Genomic DNA, 23,261 nt, shown 5'->3' on the forward strand with positions numbered 1-23,261 from the left:
AACTTTGCTCTTCTCTCATTGCAAACCACTGCCCTTCATGCTATCACTGCAGGCCTTTGCAAACAGTCCCTCTGCAGCCTTCTTGCAGCCCCCTTCAGGTACTGGCAGGCTGCTATTAGGTCTCCCTGGAGTTTTCTCTAGCTGAACAACTCCAGCTCCCTTGTAGAAGAGGCTCTCCAGCCCTTGGATCATCCTTGTGGCCTCCTCTGGCCTCACTCCAGCAGCTCTGTGTCCTTCTTCTGCTGGGGACAGCAGAACTGGAGGCAGGATTGGAGGTGGGGTCTCAGCAGAGCAGAGCAAATATTTTTCTTGTTTACAACAGAAACTAACAAAGCTTTTATCTAGGCCATTATCTAGGCCTTCTTTGTGCTTGTCTGCTCAATGCCAAACACTTTGCTGTCTCTAAATACAGACAAAGGCAGGATAATAAGCAAGAGCAGCAGCAACTACAGGCAAGGGAGACCTGAACCTTAAAACTCTTTCATGTCAGGAAGAGCAGACAGTTTCCATGCCAAATGACAGCACAGGTGTGATAGCAAATTTTGTTGACAACTGGATTGAGTTGGATGGTCCCCAACAAAATGCAATTAATCAGAGAATCACAGAACTGTCAGGGTTGGAAGGTGCCTCAAGGATAGTTCAGTTCCAATCCCCCTGCTGTGGGCAGGGACACCTCACACTACAGCAGGTTGCTCACAGCCACAGCCAGCCTGGCTGTAAACACCTCCAGGCAGGAGGCTTCCACCACTTCCCTGGGCAACCTGTGCCAGTCTCTCACCACCCTCATGGGGAACAACTTCTTCCTAATATCCAATCTGAATCTATATATTCCTATTTTTGCTCCATTCCCCCCAGTCCTAGCACTCCCTGGCACCCTCAAAGTCCCTCCCCAGCTTTCTTGTAACCCCCTGCAGATACTGGAAAGCCACAAGAAGGTCTCCTGGGAGCCTTCTCTTCTCCATGCTGAACAACCCCAACCCTCAACCTGCCTCCACAGGTGAGGTGCAGAAGTTTTCTGATAAAACACAGGAGAGACAATAGACCTTGCAAAGATAAAAGGGGAAGAAGGGTCTTGTTTGGAAAGAGCTGTATGATCCTGAGATGAAGAGAAGCAGAGAAGAAATGAAGCACCACAGTTTAAAGTGCAAGATCCTGGTTTAGGCAGGAGTTATGCACCGGCAAAGCAGTTGCAGCTGCACGTATAAACCGAGCACCAAGAGGACCATCAGCAGCAATGCTGCTACTGAAAATGGAGAGGAAATCCTACACCACACCAGCAAAGTATTTTCAAGAAACAGTATCACAATATCACTTAGGTTGGAAAGGACCTCGGGGATCATCGAGTCCAACCTATCAACACAGGCCCCATGACTAGACCATGGCACCAAGTGCCACGTCCAATCTCCTCTTGAACACCTCCAGGGTCGATGACTCAACCACCTCCCTGGGCAACCCGTTCCAATGACGAATGACTCGCTCGGTGAAGAACTTCCTCCTCACCTCGAGTCTAAACCTCCCCTGGCACAGCTTGAGCCTGTGTCCCCTTGTTCTGGTGCTGGTTGCCTGGGAGAAGAGGCCAACCCCCTCCTGGCTACAACCACCCTTCAGGTAGTTGTAGAGGGCAATGAGGTCACCCCTGAGCCTCCTCTTCTCCAGGCTAAACAATCCCAGCTCCCTCAGCCTCTCCTCACAGGGCTGTTCAAGGCCTCCCCCCAGCCTTGTTGCCCTTCTCTGGACACGCTCAAGTGTTTCGATGTCCTTCTTAAACTGAGGGGCCCAGAACTGGGCACAGTACTCAAGGTGCGGCCTAACCAAAGCAGAGTACAGGGGCACTATGACCTCCCTGCTCCTGCTGGCCACACTATTCCTAATGCAGACCAAGATGCCATTGGCCCTCCTGGCCACCTGGGCACACTGCTGGCTCATATTCAGGTGGCTGTCGATCAGCACCCCCAGGTCCCTCTCTGTTTGGGAGCTCTCAGCCACTCTGACCCCAACAGAAATGTTCAGGTGAGAGCTCACACAGTCTCCCATGGGCAGTTCTGCCACATGCACCCACAGGAGCCCGCTCAGCACACAGTATCACAGTCTCACAGTATCACCAAGGTTGGACAAGACCTCAAAGATCATCAAGTCCAACCTGTCACCACAGACCTCATGACTAAACCATGGCTCCAAGTGCCACATCCAATCCCCTCTTGAACACCTCCAGGGATGAGGACTCCACCACCTCCCTGGGCAGCACATTCCAATGGCTAACAATTCTCTCTGTGAAGAACTTTCTCCTCACCTCCAGCCTAAACTTCCCCTGGCACAGCTTGAGACTGTGTCCTCTTGTTCTGGTGCTGGTTGCTAGAGAGAAGAGACCAACCCCTTCCTAGCTACAACCACCCTTCAGGGAGTTGTAGAGAGCAATGAGGTCACCCCTGAGCCTCCTCTTCTCCAGGCTAAACAACCCCAGCTCCCTCAGCCTCTCCTCACAGGGCTGTGCTCCAGACCTCTCCCCAGCTTTGTTGCCCTTCTCTGGACACATTCAAGAGTCTCAAAGTCCTTCTTCAACTGAGGGGCCCAGAACTGGACACAGGACTCAAGGTGTGGCCTAACCAGTGCTGGTACAGGGCACAATGACTTCCCTGCTCCTGCTGGCTACACTGTTCCTGATGCAGGCCAGGATGCCATTGGCCTTCTCGGCCACCTGGGCACACTGCTGGTTCATATTCAGGTGGCTGTCAATCAGCACCCCCAGGTCCCTCTCTGTTTGGGAGCTCTCCAGCCACTCTGACCCCAGCCTGTAGCTCTGCATGGGGTTGCTGTGGCCAAAGTGCAGCACCCAGCACTTGGACTTGTTGAATGCCATCCTGTTGGACTCTGCCCATCTGTCCAGCCTGTCAAGGTCCCTCTGCAGAGCCCTTCTGCCCTCTAACTGACCAACATCTGCTCCCAACATCTGCACACGCATGGCTGGAACCAGTTAGCAACCTTCAAGAGGCTTAATAATTGCCCGCAGGTCAAAGCATGGTTTGCTAGAAGCCTCCAGCTCCTTCTAACTTAACATCTTCCAGTTTCCCTCTACCCATCCTTGCAAACAAATGGAAAAGAAGTCACACCATGGGAATGGAAGAGAGGAGTTCATCATTTGAGGAACAAGTGGAGGAGACAGTGAGACTTTGCAATGTATCAGTATAGCTTGGGGACTGAGCTGTTGGAGAGCAGTGAAGGGGGAAAGGACCTTGGGGGCCTGGTGGATGGGAGGTTGACCATGAGGCACCAATGTGCTATGGTGGCCAAGAAGGCCAAGGGCATCCTAAGGTGGATTAGAAGGGGTATGGTGGGTGGGTTGACAGAGGCTCTCCTGCCCTTCTGCTCTGCCCTGGTGAGGCCACATCTGGAATATTGTGTCCAGTTCTGGGCCCCTCAGTTCAGGAAGGACCTCAGGGAACTGCTTGAAAGAGTCCAGCACAGAGCCACAAAGATGATGAAGGCAGTGGAACATCTTCCTTATGAGGAGAGCCTGAGGGAGCTGAGGGCTCTGTAGCTTGGAGAGGAGGAGCCTGAGGGGTGACCTCATTCATATTGATAAAGATGTGCAGGGTGAGTGCCCAGAGGCTGGAGCCAGGCTCTGCTGGGTGATGCCCAAGGACAGCACAAGGAGCACTGGTGGAAGCTGAGGCATAGGAAGTTCCATGGAAACAGGAGGAAACACTTTTTTCCTGCGAGGGTGACAGATCCCTGGAACAGGCTGCCCAGAGGGGTTGTGGAATCTCCCTCTCTGGAGATAGTCCAAACCCACCTGGATGTATTCCTGTGTGACCTGCCCTGGACTGGATGAGCTTTTGAGGTCCCTTCCAGCCCCTAGCATTCTGTAATTCTGTGAATACACAGAACTTCTGGTACAGTATCAAATAAATAGCAGAGTCAAAAATCCTCCCATCTTCTCATCTGTGTCTTATGAAATGAATAGATGCCTTCTCATGTTGACTCACTGCCATCACACCCCTTCCTCTCATCTCCAGCTGGGATACTTCCCATGTGTTCAACCTGTCACCAGCAGCAGGCTGCAATGGGCAGAGTCAATGTGGGGATTCCTGACACATAAGCTAGAGCTGAAGGCACCAACCTGAGCCTCTGCTCACTCTCATCTTCTTAGAATCATAGAATCAAAGAATCAATAAGGTTGGAAAAGACCTCAAAGATCATCAAGTCCAACCTGTCACCCAACACCTCATGTCTACTAAACCATGGCACCAAGTGCCACAACCAATGCCCTCTTGAACACCTCCAGGGATGGTGACTCCACCACCTCCCTGGGCAGCACATCCCAATGGCTAGCAACTCTCTCGGTGAAGAACTTTCTCCTCACCTCCAGCCTAAACTTGCCCTGGCACATCTTGAGACTGTGTCCTCTTGTTCTGGTGCTGGTTGCCTGGGAGAAGAGACCAACACCCTCCTGGCTACAACCTCCCTTCAGGTAGTTGTAGAGAGCAAGAAGGTCTCCCCTGAGCCTCCTCTTCTCCAGGCTAAGCAACCCCAGCTCCCTCAGCCTCTCCTCATAGGGCTTGTGCTCGAGGCCTCTCCCCAGCCTCATTGCCCTTCTCTGGACACGTTCACCTCCTTTCCTGCCTTTTGTACCTCAGCTGTGTCACAGTGAAATCTCCTTGGGTATAGATTCTGGCTTGCAAGGTGATAGAGCATCAGTTGGCACTGGGGCTGGAGCCTCCTCCTTGTGTTCACATTACAAAGGATGAAACAGGTGTGAACTGTTCTGCACTTGGCTCTGCTGGGTTTGCCGTAACCTCTACCAAATGTTCAGGTGCCCTTTTTATTCTTTACTTTCCTCTGGCTACAGGAGAGGTGCAGGAGGCAGCACTCAGAACAAAAGATGGCATGGATCCATCCTCTTTCAGTTAGAGTTTTGCTCATCACTTCCTCTCCCTCTTCAGGGATTAGATTTTGTACTCCCACCTGGCAGACAGCGAACTGTGTCTTACAAAACTCACCCAGATTACCTCTGCTGATTTCCAAAGATTGCTCTGGGGGTATGCATTTCTTCTCTCAGAACCCACTGGCACCCGAGGCAGCAGAACTGGCATGGCTTGGTGATTTTACCCCGATCCTGCTCGACGTGACAGCGATCCTGACCCGCCTCTGCCGTTAGCGATGGCTTTCATTGATGTGTGGTGGGGTTTATTTCCATGAAAGAGAAATGACAATTGCTTCGGAACAAAGCAGGGCGTTTTTTATTCTTCATACATGTTAAACACGTGTTGGTATAAACCCCACACTCAGCTTTTTTCCCACCTGGACTGCTGGACGCGCCGCTGCCCTGACAGCAGCGAAACGCCGCTCCCCGCTGCTTGCCCCACTGCCTTCACGCCTCCCTCGGCGCTCTCCCTTAGGGAGGCTGTCCCCGCTCGCCGCGGTGGCAGACACCCGCATGATTCACCGGGGACTGTTTGCCTTGGCCCGCAGGGAATGAGATTTCCATTCTCCTGCGCTTCCCTCTGTCGGCTTCCCTGGAGAAGCACGGCGCTAGCCGGGGCAGGGTGCTGCTGGCTCGGCGCTGAACTGCCGGACCCGAACCCTGCCGCGTTCCTCTAGCGTGACACCCACGGCCCCCTCCTGCGGGGAGAGCCCACTCCACCGGGTCGGAAATTCCTCCTTGGGGTTGCAGGACCTTTCCTTGCCGCCTGCTCGCAGGTCCGACAGATAAGAACCGCCGGCGGGGACGAGGTGCGCGACGAGCGCTGGGCGACCAGACCGAATCGTGTCCAGGGCAGGCGGGAGGCCGGAGGGTCGGGAAGCAGTGGCTCCCGCGCCCCGCGAGGGGCAGGCGAGGAGGCGGTGGGACCGACGGCCACGTACCCCGGGAGGGACATCGCTCCCGTTTCTTCCCTCACGGCAGGCGGGAGGGATCGGGAGGGCAGCCAACGTCCCTCCGCGGAGCAGACGGGAAGAAGCGGTACCGTGTCCCTGACGGCAGGGGCGGCTGAGCGCAGAGGAGCCCGGCCACCCGCCCTTCCCCCCGAAGAAGAGCTGACTCCGGAGGTCCGGATAGGGAGGCCGATGCCTCCCTAGCGGCCGCTCCTGGACAGGGCTGGCGGGAGGCGGCAGCTCCCCACGGCCCGCGGCGCTCCCGAGGGGGCGGGAGGGGGAGCGCCGTCCGGGGCCGCGCCGAGGGGGGAGGAGGCGCTCCCGCGCTCGCTGCCGGCCGCTGCCCGCCGCCGAGCTCAGCGGCCCCGCCAGCCCGTCAGGTAAGCCTGGCTCTGCCGCCCGCGCTGCGCTACGCTGCTCTGCGATGTCCTGCCCAGCCTAGCCCAGCCCTGTCCTGTCCTGCGTTGGCATGCCCAGTCCTGCCCAGCCCTGTCCTGCGCTGCTCTGCTTTGCCCTGCCCTGACCTGCCATGCTCTGCCCTGCCCAGCCCTGTCCTGCGCTGCCCGGCCTTGCTCTGCCATGCCCTGCCCTGCCCTGCCCTGCCCTGCCCTGCCCAGCCCTGTCCTGCGCTGCCATGCTCTGCCCAGCCCAGCCCTGCCCTGCCCTGCCCTGCCCTGCCCTGCCCTGCCCTGCCCTGCGCTGCCCTGCCCTGCCCAGCCTCTCCGCACCGCGCCCGGGGGCATCGGCAGCCCCGCTGCCCGCCGCGCCGCCCGGCGGGGCTCGGCATCGCAGACAGCTCCGGGGCACAGCACAGCCTGCGGTCACCCCTACGCCGGGGTCCGGGCTCAGCGGAGGGACGGTCCTGTCCCGCGGCGGCGGTGCTGCGGAAGCCCCTCCGGGTGAGGAGGCGGACGGGGAGGGCCCCGCGGGCGGCGGGGGCTGCAACGTGGGCGGCAGGGGGCCTGGCTGGGAGCGGCAGGCCGAGGCAAGGGGCCGCGGCGGAGTCCGGGGATGGGTTAGATGCTCGTCTGCTGGGTCCCAGAGCAAACTGCCCGCTTGCCCTCTTCCCACTGCGTGCTTCGGTAACTCATTTAACCGCTGTTCACCATCTGCTGTAAGGAAACTGTCTGAAAATCAGTGCAGAAAGGGAGCCAGCCTTTACCTAGAAACCACTCGTTAGTCGGTAGCCTGCAGGTGTCTTTCCCAGCTTCCAGCTGGACAAGATGCAGCAGGTCTTGGCGCGGTGGGGGACAGCCTGCAGGTAGCTCTGCAATGGGGCAGTCACCTCGGTCCTTGCTTTGGCAGGGGGGTTGGACCCCCTGGAGGTCCCTGGGTCTCTGGGGGTCCCTTCCAGCCTCTAATATTCTGTGATTCTGTGACAGGCAGCGTGGGAGCTGCTTGGGATTCCTGAAAGCAGGGCATTTGCTGGAGATGGAAGGCTTGGGGGGCAGCTTGCTGCATGTGGTGTATTTACTGTGGAAACCCCACCTAGATGGTGCTCTTGCCTCCTGTAAAAACTATTGTGGCATCTTTAACGATCACATCTTCCTGCTTCAGCAGGCAGTTCTTTCTATGGCAAGACCCTAGCCCCTGTCACTTCTTAAGTGAGGGGCAGTGCTGACTGAGAGGCCAGAATGCAACCTACTGGTTTATGTAATGCTTGGGGTTTCTTTTGGGGCCACCATTCAAGGGGTGAATGATCCCGACTGAGATCTGAGGAGGTGACATGCTGTGGTACATGCTCCAGCTGTGCTACTGTCATGAGGCTGACTGCTTGAGAAGAAATTGTCATTTCCTAAAGCACACACATGTGGCTTTCCCATAAACCCCTGCACAAATCTGCAAAAGTGATTTCTGAGTGACACACTTTTCCTAGGGCTGGGGCAGCTCTCAGCCCTGGATTGGGTTTTGTTGAGCTTCCCCTCGTGCATGTCCCCGATTATAACGATATTAACCCACATTAAATTGGATTCACTTCGTGTTTTGAGCCAGTCTAGCACTGGGCTGCGCAAGGCTGCAGCTAAGCTCCTCGGTCTTGCACTCAGTGTTCACACCTCATGATTTTTCTGCGAATGTTTCCACTGACCTCACTGGGGCTTCTCCTGAGCAAGCTGAACACGCCAGTGCTCATGGTTTGGGACCCAGCTGTAATCGTAAAAGCTGTTTTCATCAGTCCAGGCAAAGCAGGGAAAGGCTAATCAGATGTAAATATTCCCCCATGACTTATAAACTATCTCCATGGGAGGGTAAAACGCCAAGCCCTGCTGTCTAATTGTAATCTGGAGGTCCTGAGCAAGCTCCTTTTGTACAGTGTGCTCATTGTTGGATCGTGTTTTCATTGTGGGCCAGGAGGATTTGGAATGGAGTGGGTTTGATCCCCAAGTTAACTGTTCCACGCTGGTGCTGGTACTGGGGTCAGTGTGGGTTTGCAAATGATTTCAGAACTCCTGTCTCAGTCATTGTGCCAACAGCTCAATGTCCAAACAGAGGACCAGTGACAAGTGGCATCCCTCAGGGGCTGGTGCTGGGACCAGCGGTGTTTGAGATCTTCATCAGTGACATAGTGGCACTGAGGCACCCTCAGCAAGTTTGCTGATGACTCCAAGCTGTGTGGTGCAGCTGACAGGCTGGAGGGAAGAGATCCATCCTGAGGGACCTGGACAGGCTGCAGAGCTGGGCCCAAGCCAACCTCATGGTGTTCCACAAGGCCAAGTGCAAGGTCCTGGATGCTGGGTCAGGGCAATCTCAAGCACTAATCCAGGCTGGATGAGGAGTGGCTGGAGAACAGCCTGGAGGAGAAGGCCTTGGGGGTGTCAGTTAGTGACAAACTCCCCAGGAGCCAGCAATGGTCACTGGCAGACCAGCAGGCAGCTCTGTGCTGGGCTGCAGCCAGAGTAGGGAGAGCAGCAGCACAGGAAGGGAATTCTGCCCCTCTGCTCTGCTCAGACCCTACCTGCAGCACTGTCTCCAGTTCTGGTGCCCCCCAGCACAAGAGGGACATGGAGCTGATGGAGCCGGTCCAGAGGAGGCCACAGAGATGATCAGAGGGCAGGAAAACCTCCCATATGGAGACAGGCTGAGAAAGTTCAGCCAGGAGAAGAGAAAGGTACAGGGAAACCTTAGAGCAGCCTTCCAGTACCTGAAGGGAGCTACAAGAAAGCCAGGAAGGGGCTTTTGACAAGTCCCTGGCAGTGATAAGATGAGGGGGAATGGATTGAAGCATGAGTGGGACAGATTTAGGCTGGAGATCAGGAAGAAGTTCCTTCCAGTGAGTGTGGTGAGACACTGGAACAGGTTGCCCAGGGAGGTTGTGGAGTCTCTGGATACTTTCAAAACCCACCTGGGTGGGTTCCTGCCCATAGCAGGGGGGGTTGGAACTAGGTGATCTTTAAGGTCCCTTCCAAGCTAAACCATTTGGTGAATCATTCCATGAATTTTTAATGGTACTTCTAAAAAAGCTTGCTGTTGGCAGTGAGGATGCTATGGTTTGTGACTGGGCTTCACAGAGACAAAACTCAGCAGCCCACGTGTATTACATGTCATATAATACATGCTTTCACAGAAATCCCTGGTCCTATGCTAAAAGGGCAGTTCCTCAGTTTTCCCATGCTCCTCTTCTGGGAACTTTGTGGAAACTCTGATGTCTAGGACAGAATCAGAACCAGAAAGTGCAAATGAGTCTTCCCCAGAATGAGCAAGAAAATGAAAAGGTTTATTGTCCAAGTGGTGACTGAAGAGAATCATAGCATGGAGACTGCTGTGGTCATGAACCAAGAACTCCCACTGCTAAACCTTGCTGTCTGACCACTGGGAGCTAAGCAGAGCCAACCATACTATGGGTGCACTGTTCTACAGCATCATAGGGCAAGCTTTCATAGGGCAAGTATCTGAAATACTGAAATGGTTGTCAGTAGTTCAAGAGAGACAGGGATCTGCTGGAGAGGGTCCCACAGAGAGCTGCCAGGATGAGTGGGGCACTTGGAACATCTCTGCTGTGGAGAAAGGCTGAGAGCCCTGGGGCTGTTCAGTCTGGAGAAGACAAGCCTGAGAGGAGATCTGATCAATGTCTACAAATATCTGAGGGATGGGTGTCAGGAGGAAGCTGATAGTCTCTTTTTGGTGGTGCCCAGTGATAAGACAAGGTGCAGTGGGTACAAGCTGGAGCAGAGAAGCCTCCACCTCAACATGAGGAGAAATGTCTTTACTGTGAGGGTCACAGAGCCCTGGAGCAGGCTGCCCAGAGAGGTTGTGGAGTCTCCTTCTCTGAAGGCTATCAGAGCCAACCTGGTTGTGCTCCTGTGTGACCTGCCTTGTGTGATTCTGCTCTGGCAGGGGGTTGGACTGGGTGATCTAGATTGGGTGTTAGGAAGAAATTCTTCCCCATGAGAGTGGTGAGAGACTGGCACAGGTTGCTCAGGGAGGTGGTGGAAGCCTCCTGCCTGGAGGTGTTTGCAGCCAGGCTGGATGTGGCTGTGAGCAACCTGCTGTGGTGTGAGGTGTCCCTGGCCATGGCAGGGGGGTTGGAACTGGCTGATCCTTGAGGTCCCTTTCAACCCTGACAATTCTGTGATTCTATCTGTGGAGGTCCCTTCCAACCACTAACATCCTGTGATTGAGTTCTGAGCAAGGGTTGGATCTGATAACTTACAGAGGTACTTTCTGACCTTGACTCTACAATTGAATAGTTCCTGGGTTTACAGTAGTGATACCAGGAAGTCTGTCTGTGGTTTGGATAAATCACGTAAAAATAACTAATAGAACCTTTAAGATTCTTCATTTCATTAGTAGAAAAAGCAATGCTACATGGAGTGCATCTACTTGAAGGCCTAATATTTAGAGCTCACAATAAAATGGAGTGCTGATCTTTGCTCTCTCTGATGGGCTGCATCTTTTGGTGTCTATATTCATTAAAACCTGGGTATGCTCATCTGACCTCAGTCCCTTGATAGGCACATTGGTTTTAACAGTATCATTAGAGGCTGAAAGGGACCTCCAGAGATCAGCCAGTCCAACCCCCCTGCCAGAGCAACATCACCCAGGGCAGTCTGCAGAGGAATGCATCCAGGTGGGGTTGGTAGGTCTCCAGAGAAGGAGACTCCACAACCTCTCTGGGCAGCCTGCTCCAGGGCTCTGCCACCCTCACTGCAAAGAAGTTTCTCCTCATGTTGAGCTGAAACCTTCTCTGTTCAAGTTTCTATCCATTGTTCCTTGGCTTATTCCTGTGCACCATCCCAAAGAGCTTGGCCCCCTCCATTTGACACCCACCCCTCACATATTGATAGACATTGATCAGATCCCCTCTCATCCTTCTCCTCTCCAGACTAAACAGCCCCAGGGCTCTCAGCCTCTCTTCACAGGGGAGATGCTCAAGTCCCCTAAGCATCCTCATGGCTCTCCCTTGGACTCTCTCCAGCAGGTCTCTGTCTCTCTTGAACTGGGGAGCCCAGAACTGGACACAGGATTGCAGGTGTGGCCTCAGCAGGGCAGAGCAGAGGGGGAGAAGAACCTCCCTAGCCCTGCTGGCCACACTTTGCTTGCTGCATCCCAGGATGCCATTGGCTCTCTTGGCTACTCGGGCACATTGCTGTCCCATGCAGAACTTGCTGTCCACCAGCACTCTAAGGCCTTTCTCCATGGAGCTGCTCTGCAGCAGGGCAGCTCCTAACCTGTCCTGGTGCCTGCTGTTATTCCTCCCCAGATGCAGGACCCTGCACTTGTCCTTCTTGAACTCCATGAGGTTTGCCTGCACCCAGCTCTCAGCCTGTCCAGATGTGGTTGGGTGGCAGCACAGCCTGACAGGTGTCAGCCTCCCCCCAGTTTTGTATCATCAATGACCTTGCTGAGGGTACTCTCAATGCCCTCCTCCAGGTTTTCCCCCATCCCTAAAGCTCTTCTCACAGCTGCCAGGATGTGGTTGTCCTCCTGTATCCTGTAGCACCTCCAGCTACACTCTGCATGCAGGCAGTCATGTACTCTGTTGGCTTTGTGGGAATATTTGGCTAACTACCAAATGTCATTCAACTCCCTTCTAAGGAACTGCTTTCTAAAGCAATTTGGGTCTTCCCTTTGTGGTTTCCAAATCAGAGTTAATTTAGTTCACTATCACAGTCTCACTTGCTAGTGCAGGATACAACTCAGCTGTGGGCATTTGGAGCAGCAGGCAGAATAACTTGGTGCTGATGGGGTTCCAGCTGTAGTCCTCTTGGGAAAGTGTAAGAAAAAAGCTGGCAGGCTTTGTGAGTCTGTGGTTTACATCCTGTCCTCATCATTACACAGGCATGCAAATTGCTGTCGTGTGGCAGCATCATGCCCTTCATACAGGGCAGGAGATGGGATTCTGCCCCTTGACTCTGCTCTGCTGAGACCCCACCTCCAATCCTGCCTCCAGTTCTGCTGTCCCCAGCAGAAGGACACAGAGCTGCTGGAGTGAGGCCAGAGGAGGCCACAAGGATGATCCAAGGGCTGGAGCAGCTCTGCTGTGAGGATAGGCTGAGGGAGCTGGGGGTGTTCAGCCTGGAGAAGAGAAGACTCTGGGGGGACTTCAGAACTGCCTTCCAGTAGCTGAAGGGATCCTAGAGGAAGGCTCCAGAGAGACTTTTCCTGAGGGTGTCTAGAGACAGGACAAGGGTGGATGGTTTGAAACTGAGGGAGAGCAGGGTGAGACTGGAGCTGAGGAAGAAGTTTTTCAGTGTGAGGGTGGTGAGACTCTGTAATAGGCTTCCCAGGAAGGCTGTGGCTGCTTCCTCCCTGGGGATGTTCAAGGCCAGGTTGGATGAGGCCTTGAACAGTCAAGTCTAGCTGAGTGGTGTCCCTGGGCATGGTGGGGGGGTTGGAGTAGATGATCTCTGAGGTCCCTTCCAACCTGAGACACCCTATGATTTTACGTTCCTACCATGCTGGCCTGTGTGGGGCTCTAGAGCTGTCTTTCAGAGCAGCAAAATGCCTGTGTCAGCACCTGGTCCAGAAAGAGGAAATCATTAATACTGTGCGTGCTGGTACCCATGCCACACAGAGTGAGTTTAATGAGTAATGGACTAGTAATGCATGTGCTGGCTTGTGGTTGGTGAGGTACCTTGGAACACTTTATAACTGGTAGTTAACAGGGCTTTGCAGTGCCTACTGACCTTCTTTTACAACGAGTTTCTGAGCTGATGGGATTGAGAGAGAGAGGTTTTGTGGCTTCCATGTAATAAGAGTCCACCGGGTTTCCAACTGACTGTACTTGCTAACCTGAAAACAGGATCTGATTTTATTGACTCCTGTAGATGCTTGCAGTTCCTTTTAGCTTCAGAAAAAGCTTTTGACTTGATCACAGTTTCCTGTTACCTTAAAAATGAGTGGGCAATAAGGAGTGCTGAAAGCATCATAGAATCATGGAAATGTTAGGGTTGGAAAGGACCTCAAGGATCAGCCAGTTCCAACTCTCTTGCCATGGCCAAAGACACCTCACACTACAGCAGGTTGCTCACAGCCATATCCAGCTTGGCTGCAAAAACCTCCAGGCATGAAGCTTCCACCACCTCCCTAGGCAACCTGTGCCAGTCTCTCACCACCCTCCTGGGGAACAACTTCTTCCTAATATCCAATCTGAATCTACCCATTTCTAGTTTTGCTTCATTCCCCCCAGTCCTGTCACTCCTTGACACCCTCAAAAGTCCCTCCCCAGCTTTCTTGTAGCCCCCTTTAAGATCCTGGAAGGCCGCAGTTAGAACTTTACAATGGTTCCCCTTTTGTGCTCTTATGTTCTTTCTTTTTCATTTAAAGCCCCATAAATTAGATCTTCTGGCAGCTTAATAAAAGTAAAAGTCTGACTCTTACCCATCAAAGAAGGAAAGTTGAAGGCAGCCTCTACAGAGGTGAGAACTGCAGCCTCTGGTGGTTTGGGTTCTTTTTTTGTCTACACTTTTTTTCCTGTCTATGATGAGAAGCTATATTGGGTTTGAGAAAGGGATATTATCTGCAGCTAGCAAAGGTGTTGATGTTAGAGTAGAGTAGAGTAGAGTAGAGTAAATAGAATGGAATGGAATGGAATGGAATGGAATAGAATAAACCAGGTTGGAAGAGACCTTCAAGATCATCGAGTCCAACCTATTATCCAGCACCATCTAATCAGCTAAACCATGGCACCAAGTGCCTCATCCACTCTCCTCCTAAACACCTCCAATGATAGTGACTCCACCACCTCCCTGAACAGCACATTCCAATGGGCAATCACTCTCTCTATGAAGAATTTCTTCCTAACATCCAGTCTAAAAACCTCCCCTGGTGCAGCTTGAGACTGTGTCCTCTTGTTCTGGTGCTGATTACCTGGGAGAAGAGACCAACCCCCTCCTGGTTACAACCTCCCTTCAGAGAGTTGCAGACAGCAAGAAGGTCTCCCCTGAGCCCCCTCTTCTCCAGGCTAAGCAACCCCAGCTCCCTCAGCCTCTCCTCACAGGGCTGTGCTCCAGACCCCTCCCCAGCTTTGCTGCCCTTCTCTGGACACCTTCCAGCAACTCAACATCTTTCCTAACCTGAGGAGCCCAGAACTGGACACAGGACTCAAGAGGTGGCCTAACCAGTGCAGTGTACAGGGGCAGAATGACCTCCCTGCTCCTGCTGGCCACACATGTTCAAGGCAACTGCTGAGAATTTCCACTTCTGTGCATTGTGGCAGCTGTAGAAGGTGCAGAGATTGGCTTTGAGGAGTTCATGTCTCTGGTTAGCCTTGGCAGGGAGCTTGTACTGCAAGATGAGGAAGAGAACCACAGGAAGGAGCAGGAGGCATGGCTTGCAATCTCTTTTTCAGCATGATGTGCCCACAATGGAGAGGTATAGTTTTTAAGCAGCTGAATAACAACAACAACAAAAAAAAAGTGGCTTCCAGGCTGGTGGAGTCTCAGTTCTGTGTGAAACAAAAAATTCCCTGAAGTGAGGCAAGAAGTAGAAGCATGTTCAGCCTGAGCCACAGATCATCTCTTCTCCTGGTTGTTTTGAAGGGTTACCACAGTGAAAAACCTTAATGCACCTTGTGGTGGAGAAGGTGAATTGATTGATCACCACTGACAGTGAGAGTGACTTGAGAGCTGGAGGGAAGGGATCCATCCAGAGGGACCTGGACAGGCTGCAGTGCTGGGCCCAAGCCAACCTCATGGAGTTCCACAAGGCCAAGTGCAAGGTCCTGCACCTGGGTTGTGGCAATCCCAAGCACAAATCCAGGCTGGGTGAGGATGGATGTTAGGAAGAAGTTCTTCATAGAAAGAAAGATTGGCCATTGGAATGTGCTGCCCAGGGAGGTGGTGGAGTCACCATCCCTGGAGGTGTTTAGGAGGAGACTGAATGAGGCACTTGGTGCCATGGTTTAGCTGATTAGATGGTGTTGGGTGATAGGTTGGACTCAATAATCTTGAAGGTCTGTTCCAACCTGGTTCTACTCTATTCTATTTCTACTAGGGTTGGCTGAAGAGCAGCCTGGAGGAGAAGGACTTGTGTGTGCCACTTGGTGATAACCTCACCCTGAGCCAGCAATGGTCACTGTATGCTTATCCATTGCCACCATATCTGCATGCCTGTGTGTGATGGGAGGGAAGCAGCACAGCTGACGTGCTGGCAGCGTGTCCTTTGGTGCGCTCAAAGAGCTCATCTCCCTCTCTCCTTCATTGCAGTTTCACACCTTTGAATGTCCCTCTGTTTCTTGAAGATGAAGAAAATGATTGCATGCTTCTTTCTGCTGTTTGGACAAGCTCTGCTTTCCACTCTCTCTGTCATGGCAAGAGATCTCCCTGGAGGACGTTTCAGCCCGAGAAGGGACGTGAGCTCACAATCTCTGCTACGTAAGTTGCCGAAGACAAACCCCAAACCAGCAAGCCCCAAACCCTGCTGCCAAAAGCCATCTCAGCTGCAAATGAGCTGCTGGCCAAACCTTGGCTGAGTGAGTTTAGAATTCAAAGGAGGCTGCTCTTTGCAAGCAGGAATAGGAGCAAGTTTGTTGAGCACTTAGCAGCTGTGGAAAGAAGCTGTTTACTTTTTGGGGTACTACATCTACTCTGTGTAAGTGGTGTGAAGTAAATATTTGCTGTCTTGGGAAAAACACCACCCACCACCAGAGTGGGTTGAGAGCAGCTCTGAAGAAAGAAACTGGGAGGATGTTAGTTGCTGAGCAGCTCCCCAGGAGCCAGCAGTGCCCTCATGCAGCCCAGCAGGCAGCTGTGTGCTGGGCTGCAGCCAGCGGAGTGTGGGCAGCAGGGCAAGAGAGGGGATTCTGCCCCTTGACGCTGCTCTGCTGAGACCCCACCTCCAATCCTGCCTCCAGTTCTGCTGTCCCCAGCAGAAGAAGGGCACAGAGCCAGAGGAGGCCACAAAGATGATCCAAGGGCTGGAGCAGCTCTGCTGTGAGGACAGGCTGAGGGAGCTGGGGGTGTTCAGCCTGGAGAAGAGAAGACTCTGGGGGGACCTTAGAGCTGCCTTCCAGTACCTGAAGGGATCCTACATGAAGGCTGCAAAGGCACTTTTCATAAGGGTTTGCCCTTCATGCAGGTCAAGAGAGGGCATTCTACCCCTTTATTCTGCTCTGCTGAGACCCCACCTCCAATCCTGCCTCCAGTTCTGCTGTCCCCAGCAGAAGGAGGACACAGAGCTGCTGGAGTGAGTCCAGAGGAGGCCACAAAGATGATCCAAGGACTGGAGCAGATCTGCTATGGGGACAGGCTGAGGGAGCTGGGGTTGTTCAGCCTGTATTCTTTATTCTGGCAGTTCTGGCTGAAGAATCTATTCAAGCCATTAAATGATGCAAGAAACTTGGGCCACTCTCTGGTCCAGCCCATACAAGTACGTGGCAGTTTGGAATCAGACTTCTGGGCCTTGCCTCCCCTTACAGTAAATTAGGTCACCTGCTTCAGCTTCAGCAGTGCATAGGAAGAGTGGCACGGTTGCAATGTGCCTCCCTGAGGAAGGGAACATGTGAAATGCATTGCCACTCTGCTGGAAAGCTCTGGTGCTCCTTAAGTGACATAAGAAGGAACAGGGCCAAACCATGAGCTCAGTGGCATCGCTTCTCTTGACTTCATAAAATCACTCCCGAACTTCACAGCGGTTCAGCAGGGCTTAGAAGCTGCCACATCCTATATAAAATGTGCCTTGTGAATAAGAGTGGTGGTGACAGTTGTTGCTGTTGTGGAAAGACTTGGTTGGCAGGCAAAAGTGAGCCGTATAGAGACACGGAATCGTGGAATGGCTTTGGTTGGAAGGAGCCTCAGAGATCAGCTAGACTCAGCTGCTCAAGGTCTCATCCAACCTGGCCTTGAACACCCCCAGGAGGGAGGAATACACAATCTCCCTGGGCAGCCTATTCCAGAGTCCCCACAGCTTTGTACTGAAGAACTTCTTCCTCAGATCCAGTCTAACCCTGCTCTCCCTCAGGTTCAAACCATTCCTCCTTGTCCTGTCTCTAGACACCCTCAGGAAAAGTCTCTCTGCAGCCTTCCTCTAGGATTCCTTCAGGGACTGGAAGGCAGCTCTAAGGTCCCCCCAGAGTCTTCTCTTCTCCAGGCTGAACACCCCCAGCTCCCTCAGCCTATCCTCACAGCAGAGCTGCTCCAGCCCTTGGATCATCCTTGTGGCCTCCCCTGGCCTCACTCCAGCAGCTCTGTGTCCTTCTTCTGCTGGGGACAGCAGAACTGGAGGCAGGATTGGAGGTGGGGTCTCAGCAGAGCAGAGTCTAGGGGCAGAATCCCCTCTCTTGCCCTGCTGCCCACACTGCTCTTGATGCTGATCCCCTTAATTTGAATTAGATTTCTGGAAAAGATTGTTGGAATGTAGACATATTCATGTTTTAAGGGAGCATTTCCATAGTCCTGAAAGATCTTGTGAACTAGGATAATCCATTCTCCTGGAGGAGGCTCAGGGGAGACCTTATTGCTCTCTACAACTACCTGAAGGGAGGCAACCAGCACCAGAACAAGAGGACACAGTCTCAAGCTGTGCCAGGGGAAGTTTAGGCTGGAGGTGAGGAGGAAGTTCTTCACCGAGCGAGTCATTCGCCATTGGAATGTGCTGCCCAGGGAGGTGGTGGAGTCCCCATCCCTGGAGGTGTTCAAGAGGGGATTGGATGTGGCACTTGGAGCCATGGTTTAGTTAGTCATGAGGTGTTGTGTGACAGGTTGGACTTGATGATCCCTGAGGTCTTTTCCAACCTGGTTGATTCTATGATTCTCTGATTTGTCTTCCCTGTAGCAGAAGGTGGTCACCTCTTCCATTATGTGACACATGAACTAAATTTGGTCTTTTCTTTCCCCTGATCAGTCATTTGAAGCTGAGCACTGGATCTTGTGCCTTATCCCGATTCCTGAAAGGAAGGGAGACTTTTGGTGTGGAATCCTTCAGTTTGAAGATTTATCAGAGCTCTGAAGAGTTTGTGCTCAGCTCTCTGATGAAATCTTTGCTCCTGCTGAGCACAGCTGCTATGTTAGCTTACATACAGCCCACTGAAAGCACAGTTTGCCAGCTGAGCATTGCTTTGTGGATGCTAAAGAAAAGCAGTAATGGAAATACAAACTGGGCAGGGACTGGCTTGAGAGCAGCCCTGAAGAAAAGGACTTGGGGGTGCTGGGGGATGAGAAGCTCAACAGGAGCCAGCAGTGAGCACTTGCAGCCCAGAGAGCCAAGCAGAGCCTGGGCTGCAGCAAGAGAAGTGTGGCCAGCAGGGCCAGGGAGGGGATTCTGCCCCTCTGCTCCACTCTGCTGAGACCACAGCTGGAGCTCTGTGTCCAGTTCTGGAGCCCCTAGGACAGGAAGGATCTGGAGGTGCTGGAAGGTGCCCAGAGAAGGGCCATGAGGATGATCAGAGGGCTGGAGCTGCTCTGCTATGGAGACAGACTGAGAGGGTTGGAGCTGTTCAGTCTGGAGAAGGCTCTGAGGAGACCTTCTTGTAGCCTTGCAGTATCTGAAGGGGGCTACAAGAAAGACACTGGCACAGGTTGCCCAGGGAGGTGGTGGAAGCCTCCTGCCTGGAGGTTTTTGCAGCCAGGCTGGATGTGGCTGTGAGCAACCTGCTGTAGTGTGAGGTGTCCCTGCCCACGACAGGGGGATTGGAACTGGCTGATCCTTGAGGCATCTTCCAACCCTGACAATTCTGTGAGTCTAAAACCCACAAGACTTGGTGTTGCTTTTTATTTTTGCTTTCTTGGTGAACTCTGTTCCTGTAAACTGGGCATGTATTTGGTGTCACATGGGGACATTGCTTGGGAGACCTCTGAAACAGAGGCAAAGGAATGATTTAATTAGCTGCAGAATCCTATTCTAAGCAATACCACAACCCTGTTTTTGTGGGGAATGCAAAACATGCACCTCTCTGGTTTGGAAAACATCTGTTTGTGAGGAGAAAAGCAAATTCAAGGGGCATTCCTTTAGATACTGCCTGATAGCAGAAGAATGAAACTACAAGTGGTAAAGGATGCTGCACAAAATTGAAAGAGAGAGGGGAAAAGAAACAGAGAGGGGAAAGGAAGAGGGCAAGGAAGTGCACTTGGCTTCTGTTCAGTTAGAAACTGCTGCTAATTGCAAATGGCTTTGTCTGTGTTAAATTATATTTTGCAACTAAGTCTGTCATGGTTTCTGTCATGCAGCCCAGAAGACAAATTGGATGCTGGGTGCAGCCAGAGAAGTGTGGCCAGCAGGGGAGGAGAGGGGATTCTGCCCATTGTCTCTGCTGAGACCTCACCTCCAATCCTGCTTCCAGTTTTTGTGTCCCCAGCAGAAGAAGGACACAGAGCTGCTGGAGTGAGTCCAGAGGAGGCCACAGGATGAATCAAGGGTTGGAGCACACACAGGGTGCCTACAAGAAAGCTTCAGAGAGACTTTGCAAAGGCCTGCAGGGACAGGACAAGGGGAAATGGTTTCAAATGAGAGCAGAGCAGATTTAGATTGAATGTTAGGAACAAGTTCTGCACCATGAGGGTGGTGGAACACTGCAACAGGTTGCCCAGGGAGCTAGCTGAGGCTTCATCCCTGGAGGTATTCAAGGTGAGGCTCAACAGGGCTCTCAGCAACCTGATCTAGTGGAGGATGTCCCTGCTGACTGCTGTGGGGTTGGACTGGATGACCTTAAGAGGTCCTCTTGAACTCACAGGATCCCAGGATGTTAGGGGTTGGAAGGGGCCTTTGAAGATCATCAAGCCCAACCCTGCTGCCAGAGCAGGACCACAGAATCTAGCACAGGTGGCACAGGAACACAACCATTCTATGAATGTGATTAACTCCTGTGTCCCTCCTGCTTGATCTTGCAAAGGAAGCTCCTGCAGTTTTGTAGAAGAAATGCTCAAGTCCCCTAAGCATCCTCATGGCTCTCCCTTGGACTCTCTCCAGCAGGTCTCTGTCTCTCTTGAACTGGGGAGCCCAGAACTGGACACAGGATTGCAGCTGTGGTCTCAGCAGGGCAGAGCAGAGGGGGAGAAGAACCTCCCTAGCCCTGCTGGCCACACTTTGCTTGCTGCACCCCAGGATGCCATTGGCTCTCTTGGCCACCAGGGCACATTGCTGTCCCATGCAGAACTTGCTGTCCACCAGCACTCTAAGGCCTTTCTCCATGGAGCTGCTCTCCAGCAGGGCAGCTCCTACGCTGTCCTGGTGCCTGCTGTTGTTCCTCTCCAGATGCAGGACCCTGCACTTGTCCTTCTTGAACTCCATGAGGTTTGTCCTTCACCCAGTTCTCAGCCTGTCCAGATCTCATTTATCCTGAGTTTAATAGTGTGGATGCAGGCCAGCTGGCCTGAGCTCAGCTTGTGTCTTAGATTGCTCTGTGCCACTGCAACCAATGGTGTAAACATCCTGCTTCTGTGCCACTGAATCCCCTGAGCATAGACGGGGGGTTGCATCCACATTGCTTTTATTAGGATGGGTCCCTGGCTCTTGCTACTTGCCTGATTGTTTGAGAAAATGTTAATTGTCCTAGGAGAAACAATACCAGGAACTGTTCTAATGATTTAGCAGCCTAGAAAAGTCAGTCCCAGTGCCCAGGCATACTCCCTGGTGCTGCTTTAGTTCTATAAGGCAATGTAGCATTAGTTAGAAGCAAACTGACTCACTCTTAGACAGAGGCCCTGGGTAGGTGAGCAAAGTCAGGGCAGCATAAGCTTCATCATAGGCAAAGCAGAGGTTCAGGTCTGCTCATGATTTACTTTGAGAACGGGCTAGAAGGAAACCTGAAGGGATCAGAGCCAGTAAGTGATCAGACTTCAGCTTTAGAGGAAATTCAGGTACTCAATGTGAAATATTCTTGTAAGGTTTTGGGTTGGTGGTGTTTGGCTTGTCTATTAGTTTTTGGTGGTGTTTTTGTTATGTTTGTTTCTGTTTTTATCTATTGGTAGTTGGACCCCACCTGGATTCTTCCAAGTACAGCTGAAGTTTCCTTGCATTGTTAGTTTTGCATCACTGGAACTGTTGAGTGCAGGAGAAGAAGTGCAAGGTCTTACACCCGGGTTAGGGCAACCTCAAGCACAAATCCAGGCTGGGTGAGGAGTGGCTGGAAAGCAGCCTGGAGGAGAAGGCCTTGGGGGTGTCAGTTAGTGACAAACTCCCCAGGAGCCAGCAATGGTCACTGGCAGCCCAGCAGGCAGCTGTGTGCTGAGCTGCAGCCAGAGCAGGGAGAGCAGCAGCACAGGGAGGGGATTCTGCCCCTCTGCTCTGCTCTGCTGAGACCCCACCTGCAGCACTGCCTCCAGTTCTGGTGCCCCCAGCACAAGAGAGACATGGAGCTGATGGAGAGGGTCCAGAGTGCCACAAAGATAAACAGAGGGCTGGAGAATCTTGCCTGTGGGGACAGGCTGGGAGAGTTGGGGCTGTTCAGCCTGGAGAAGAGAAGGCTCCAGGGAGACCTTAGAGCAGCCTTCCAGTACCTGAAATCAGGAAGGACTTTTGACAAGGGCTGTAGTGACGGGATGAGAGGGAAGGGATTGAAGCTTGAGGAGGGTAGATTGAGACTGGAGATTAGGAAGAAATTCTTTGCAGTGAGGGTGGTGAGACACTGGTACAGGTTGCACAGGGAGGTTTTGGATGGCCCCTCCCTGGAGGTGTTCAAGGCCAGGCTGGATGAGGCCTTGAGCAACCTGGGCTGGTGGGAGGTGTCCCTGCCCTTGGCAGGGAGGTTGGAACTGGATGATCTTTAAGTTCCTTTACAAACCAAACCATTCTATGAATCTATGTACTACTGACTTGACCTTTCATTCCCTTCTCTGTGTCCTTGTTTTGCCTCTCCTGGCTTGGCCTCTGGCTAATACAGCTCCCACTGAGGACTTCCCTAACTTTTGTGTTGGCAATACAAAACCTCTGCAGAGTCAGAAGCAGGTTTCCAGATGAGTAGCTCTTTTCAATGAGGATGTCACTTTTCATAAGAAGGAGTGGAAGGGGAATGACTTTTGGGTATGAGGATGTCTGCCAAAGCTGTGAGGAAGTTCCCTGTTGGACAGCTGGTGAGAAGAAGGGTTTGTGGTTTACAGGGCAAGTGCCAAAGCATCCAGCTGCTGAAAAGGTACCACTGAGAATCCATTCCCTCTCATCACTACAATATGCCTTTGCAAAAAGTCCCTCCCTGGCTTTCTTGTATCCCCCTTCAAGTACTGGAAGGCTGCTCTAGGGTCTCCCTGGAGCCCTCTCTTCTCCAGCCTGGACAGCCCCAACTCTCAGCCTGTCTCCATAGGGGGAGGATCTCCAGCCCTCTGATCATCTTTGTGGCCTCCTTTGGACCCCCTCCATCAGCTCCATGTCTCTCTTATGCTGGGGGCACCAGAACTGGAGGCAGTGCTGCAGGTGGGGTCTCAGAGCAGAGCAGAGGAGAGGGACAGAATCCCCTCCTTGTGCTGCTGCTCTCCCTGCTTTGGATGGGGATGAGTGCTCAGATCTTTGCTGACTACAACTCTTCCAAATACCTCCCAGCAGGAGCTTTGCTTAATGAAGGAGCTGCACTGATTTTTTTTTGTTCTAACTCAGCTAAATCAGCTTTCATAAGTGCAAGGTTATTAAAAATCCCTACCAAGCCAGAAGACAAAAGTGTAACATAGATTTTAATTTGCAAGGCTTTGGGGGTTTCTATAGCTGGAGCTTATAGAGTAGAATAGAATAGAATAGAATAGAATAGAATAGAATAGAATAGAATAGAATAGAATAGAATAGAATAGAATAGAATGGAATGGAATGGAATGGAATGGAATGGAATGGCTCAGCTGGTAGCGCATCGGACCCTTAATGAAAAGGTTGTGAGTTCAAGCCTGCAGTGGGCAGTAGTGTCCTCCCTACCCTAGTCATGAGGTCTATGGTGACAGGTTGGACTCGATGATCTTTGAGGTCTCTTCCAACCTTAGGAATACTGAATACTGAAATGGAATGGAATGGATAGGATAGGATAGGATAGGATAGGATAG

General features: G+C 52.5%; 1 protein-coding gene across 4 annotated transcripts in view; it reads left to right on the top strand.

The window, feature by feature from the left end:
- The first annotated feature begins 5,866 nt into the window (after window positions 1–5,866).
- MATN2 (matrilin 2) overlaps window positions 5,867–23,261 on the top strand; it is a 68,062-nt gene continuing 50,667 nt past the window's right edge. Inside the window, exons 1-2 of one of the 4 annotated variants that reach the window (XM_068164314.1) lie at window positions 5,867–6,251; window positions 15,516–15,683. In XM_068164314.1, the coding sequence (XP_068020415.1) occupies window positions 15,530–15,683 (154 nt within the window). In that variant the 5' untranslated portion in view covers window positions 5,867–6,251; window positions 15,516–15,529. Of the gene's footprint in view, window positions 6,252–13,697; window positions 13,728–15,515; window positions 15,684–23,261 lie in introns of those variants that run through there. The other 3 variants (XM_068164313.1, XM_068164311.1, XM_068164312.1) reach the window with 3 other exon arrangements.

This window comes from Melanerpes formicivorus, unplaced genomic scaffold, assembly GCF_026170545.1.
Source record: "Melanerpes formicivorus ecotype bairdi unplaced genomic scaffold, bMelFor1.0.p_v2 SCAF_79, whole genome shotgun sequence".
Taxonomy (NCBI): Eukaryota; Metazoa; Chordata; class Aves; order Piciformes; family Picidae; genus Melanerpes; species Melanerpes formicivorus.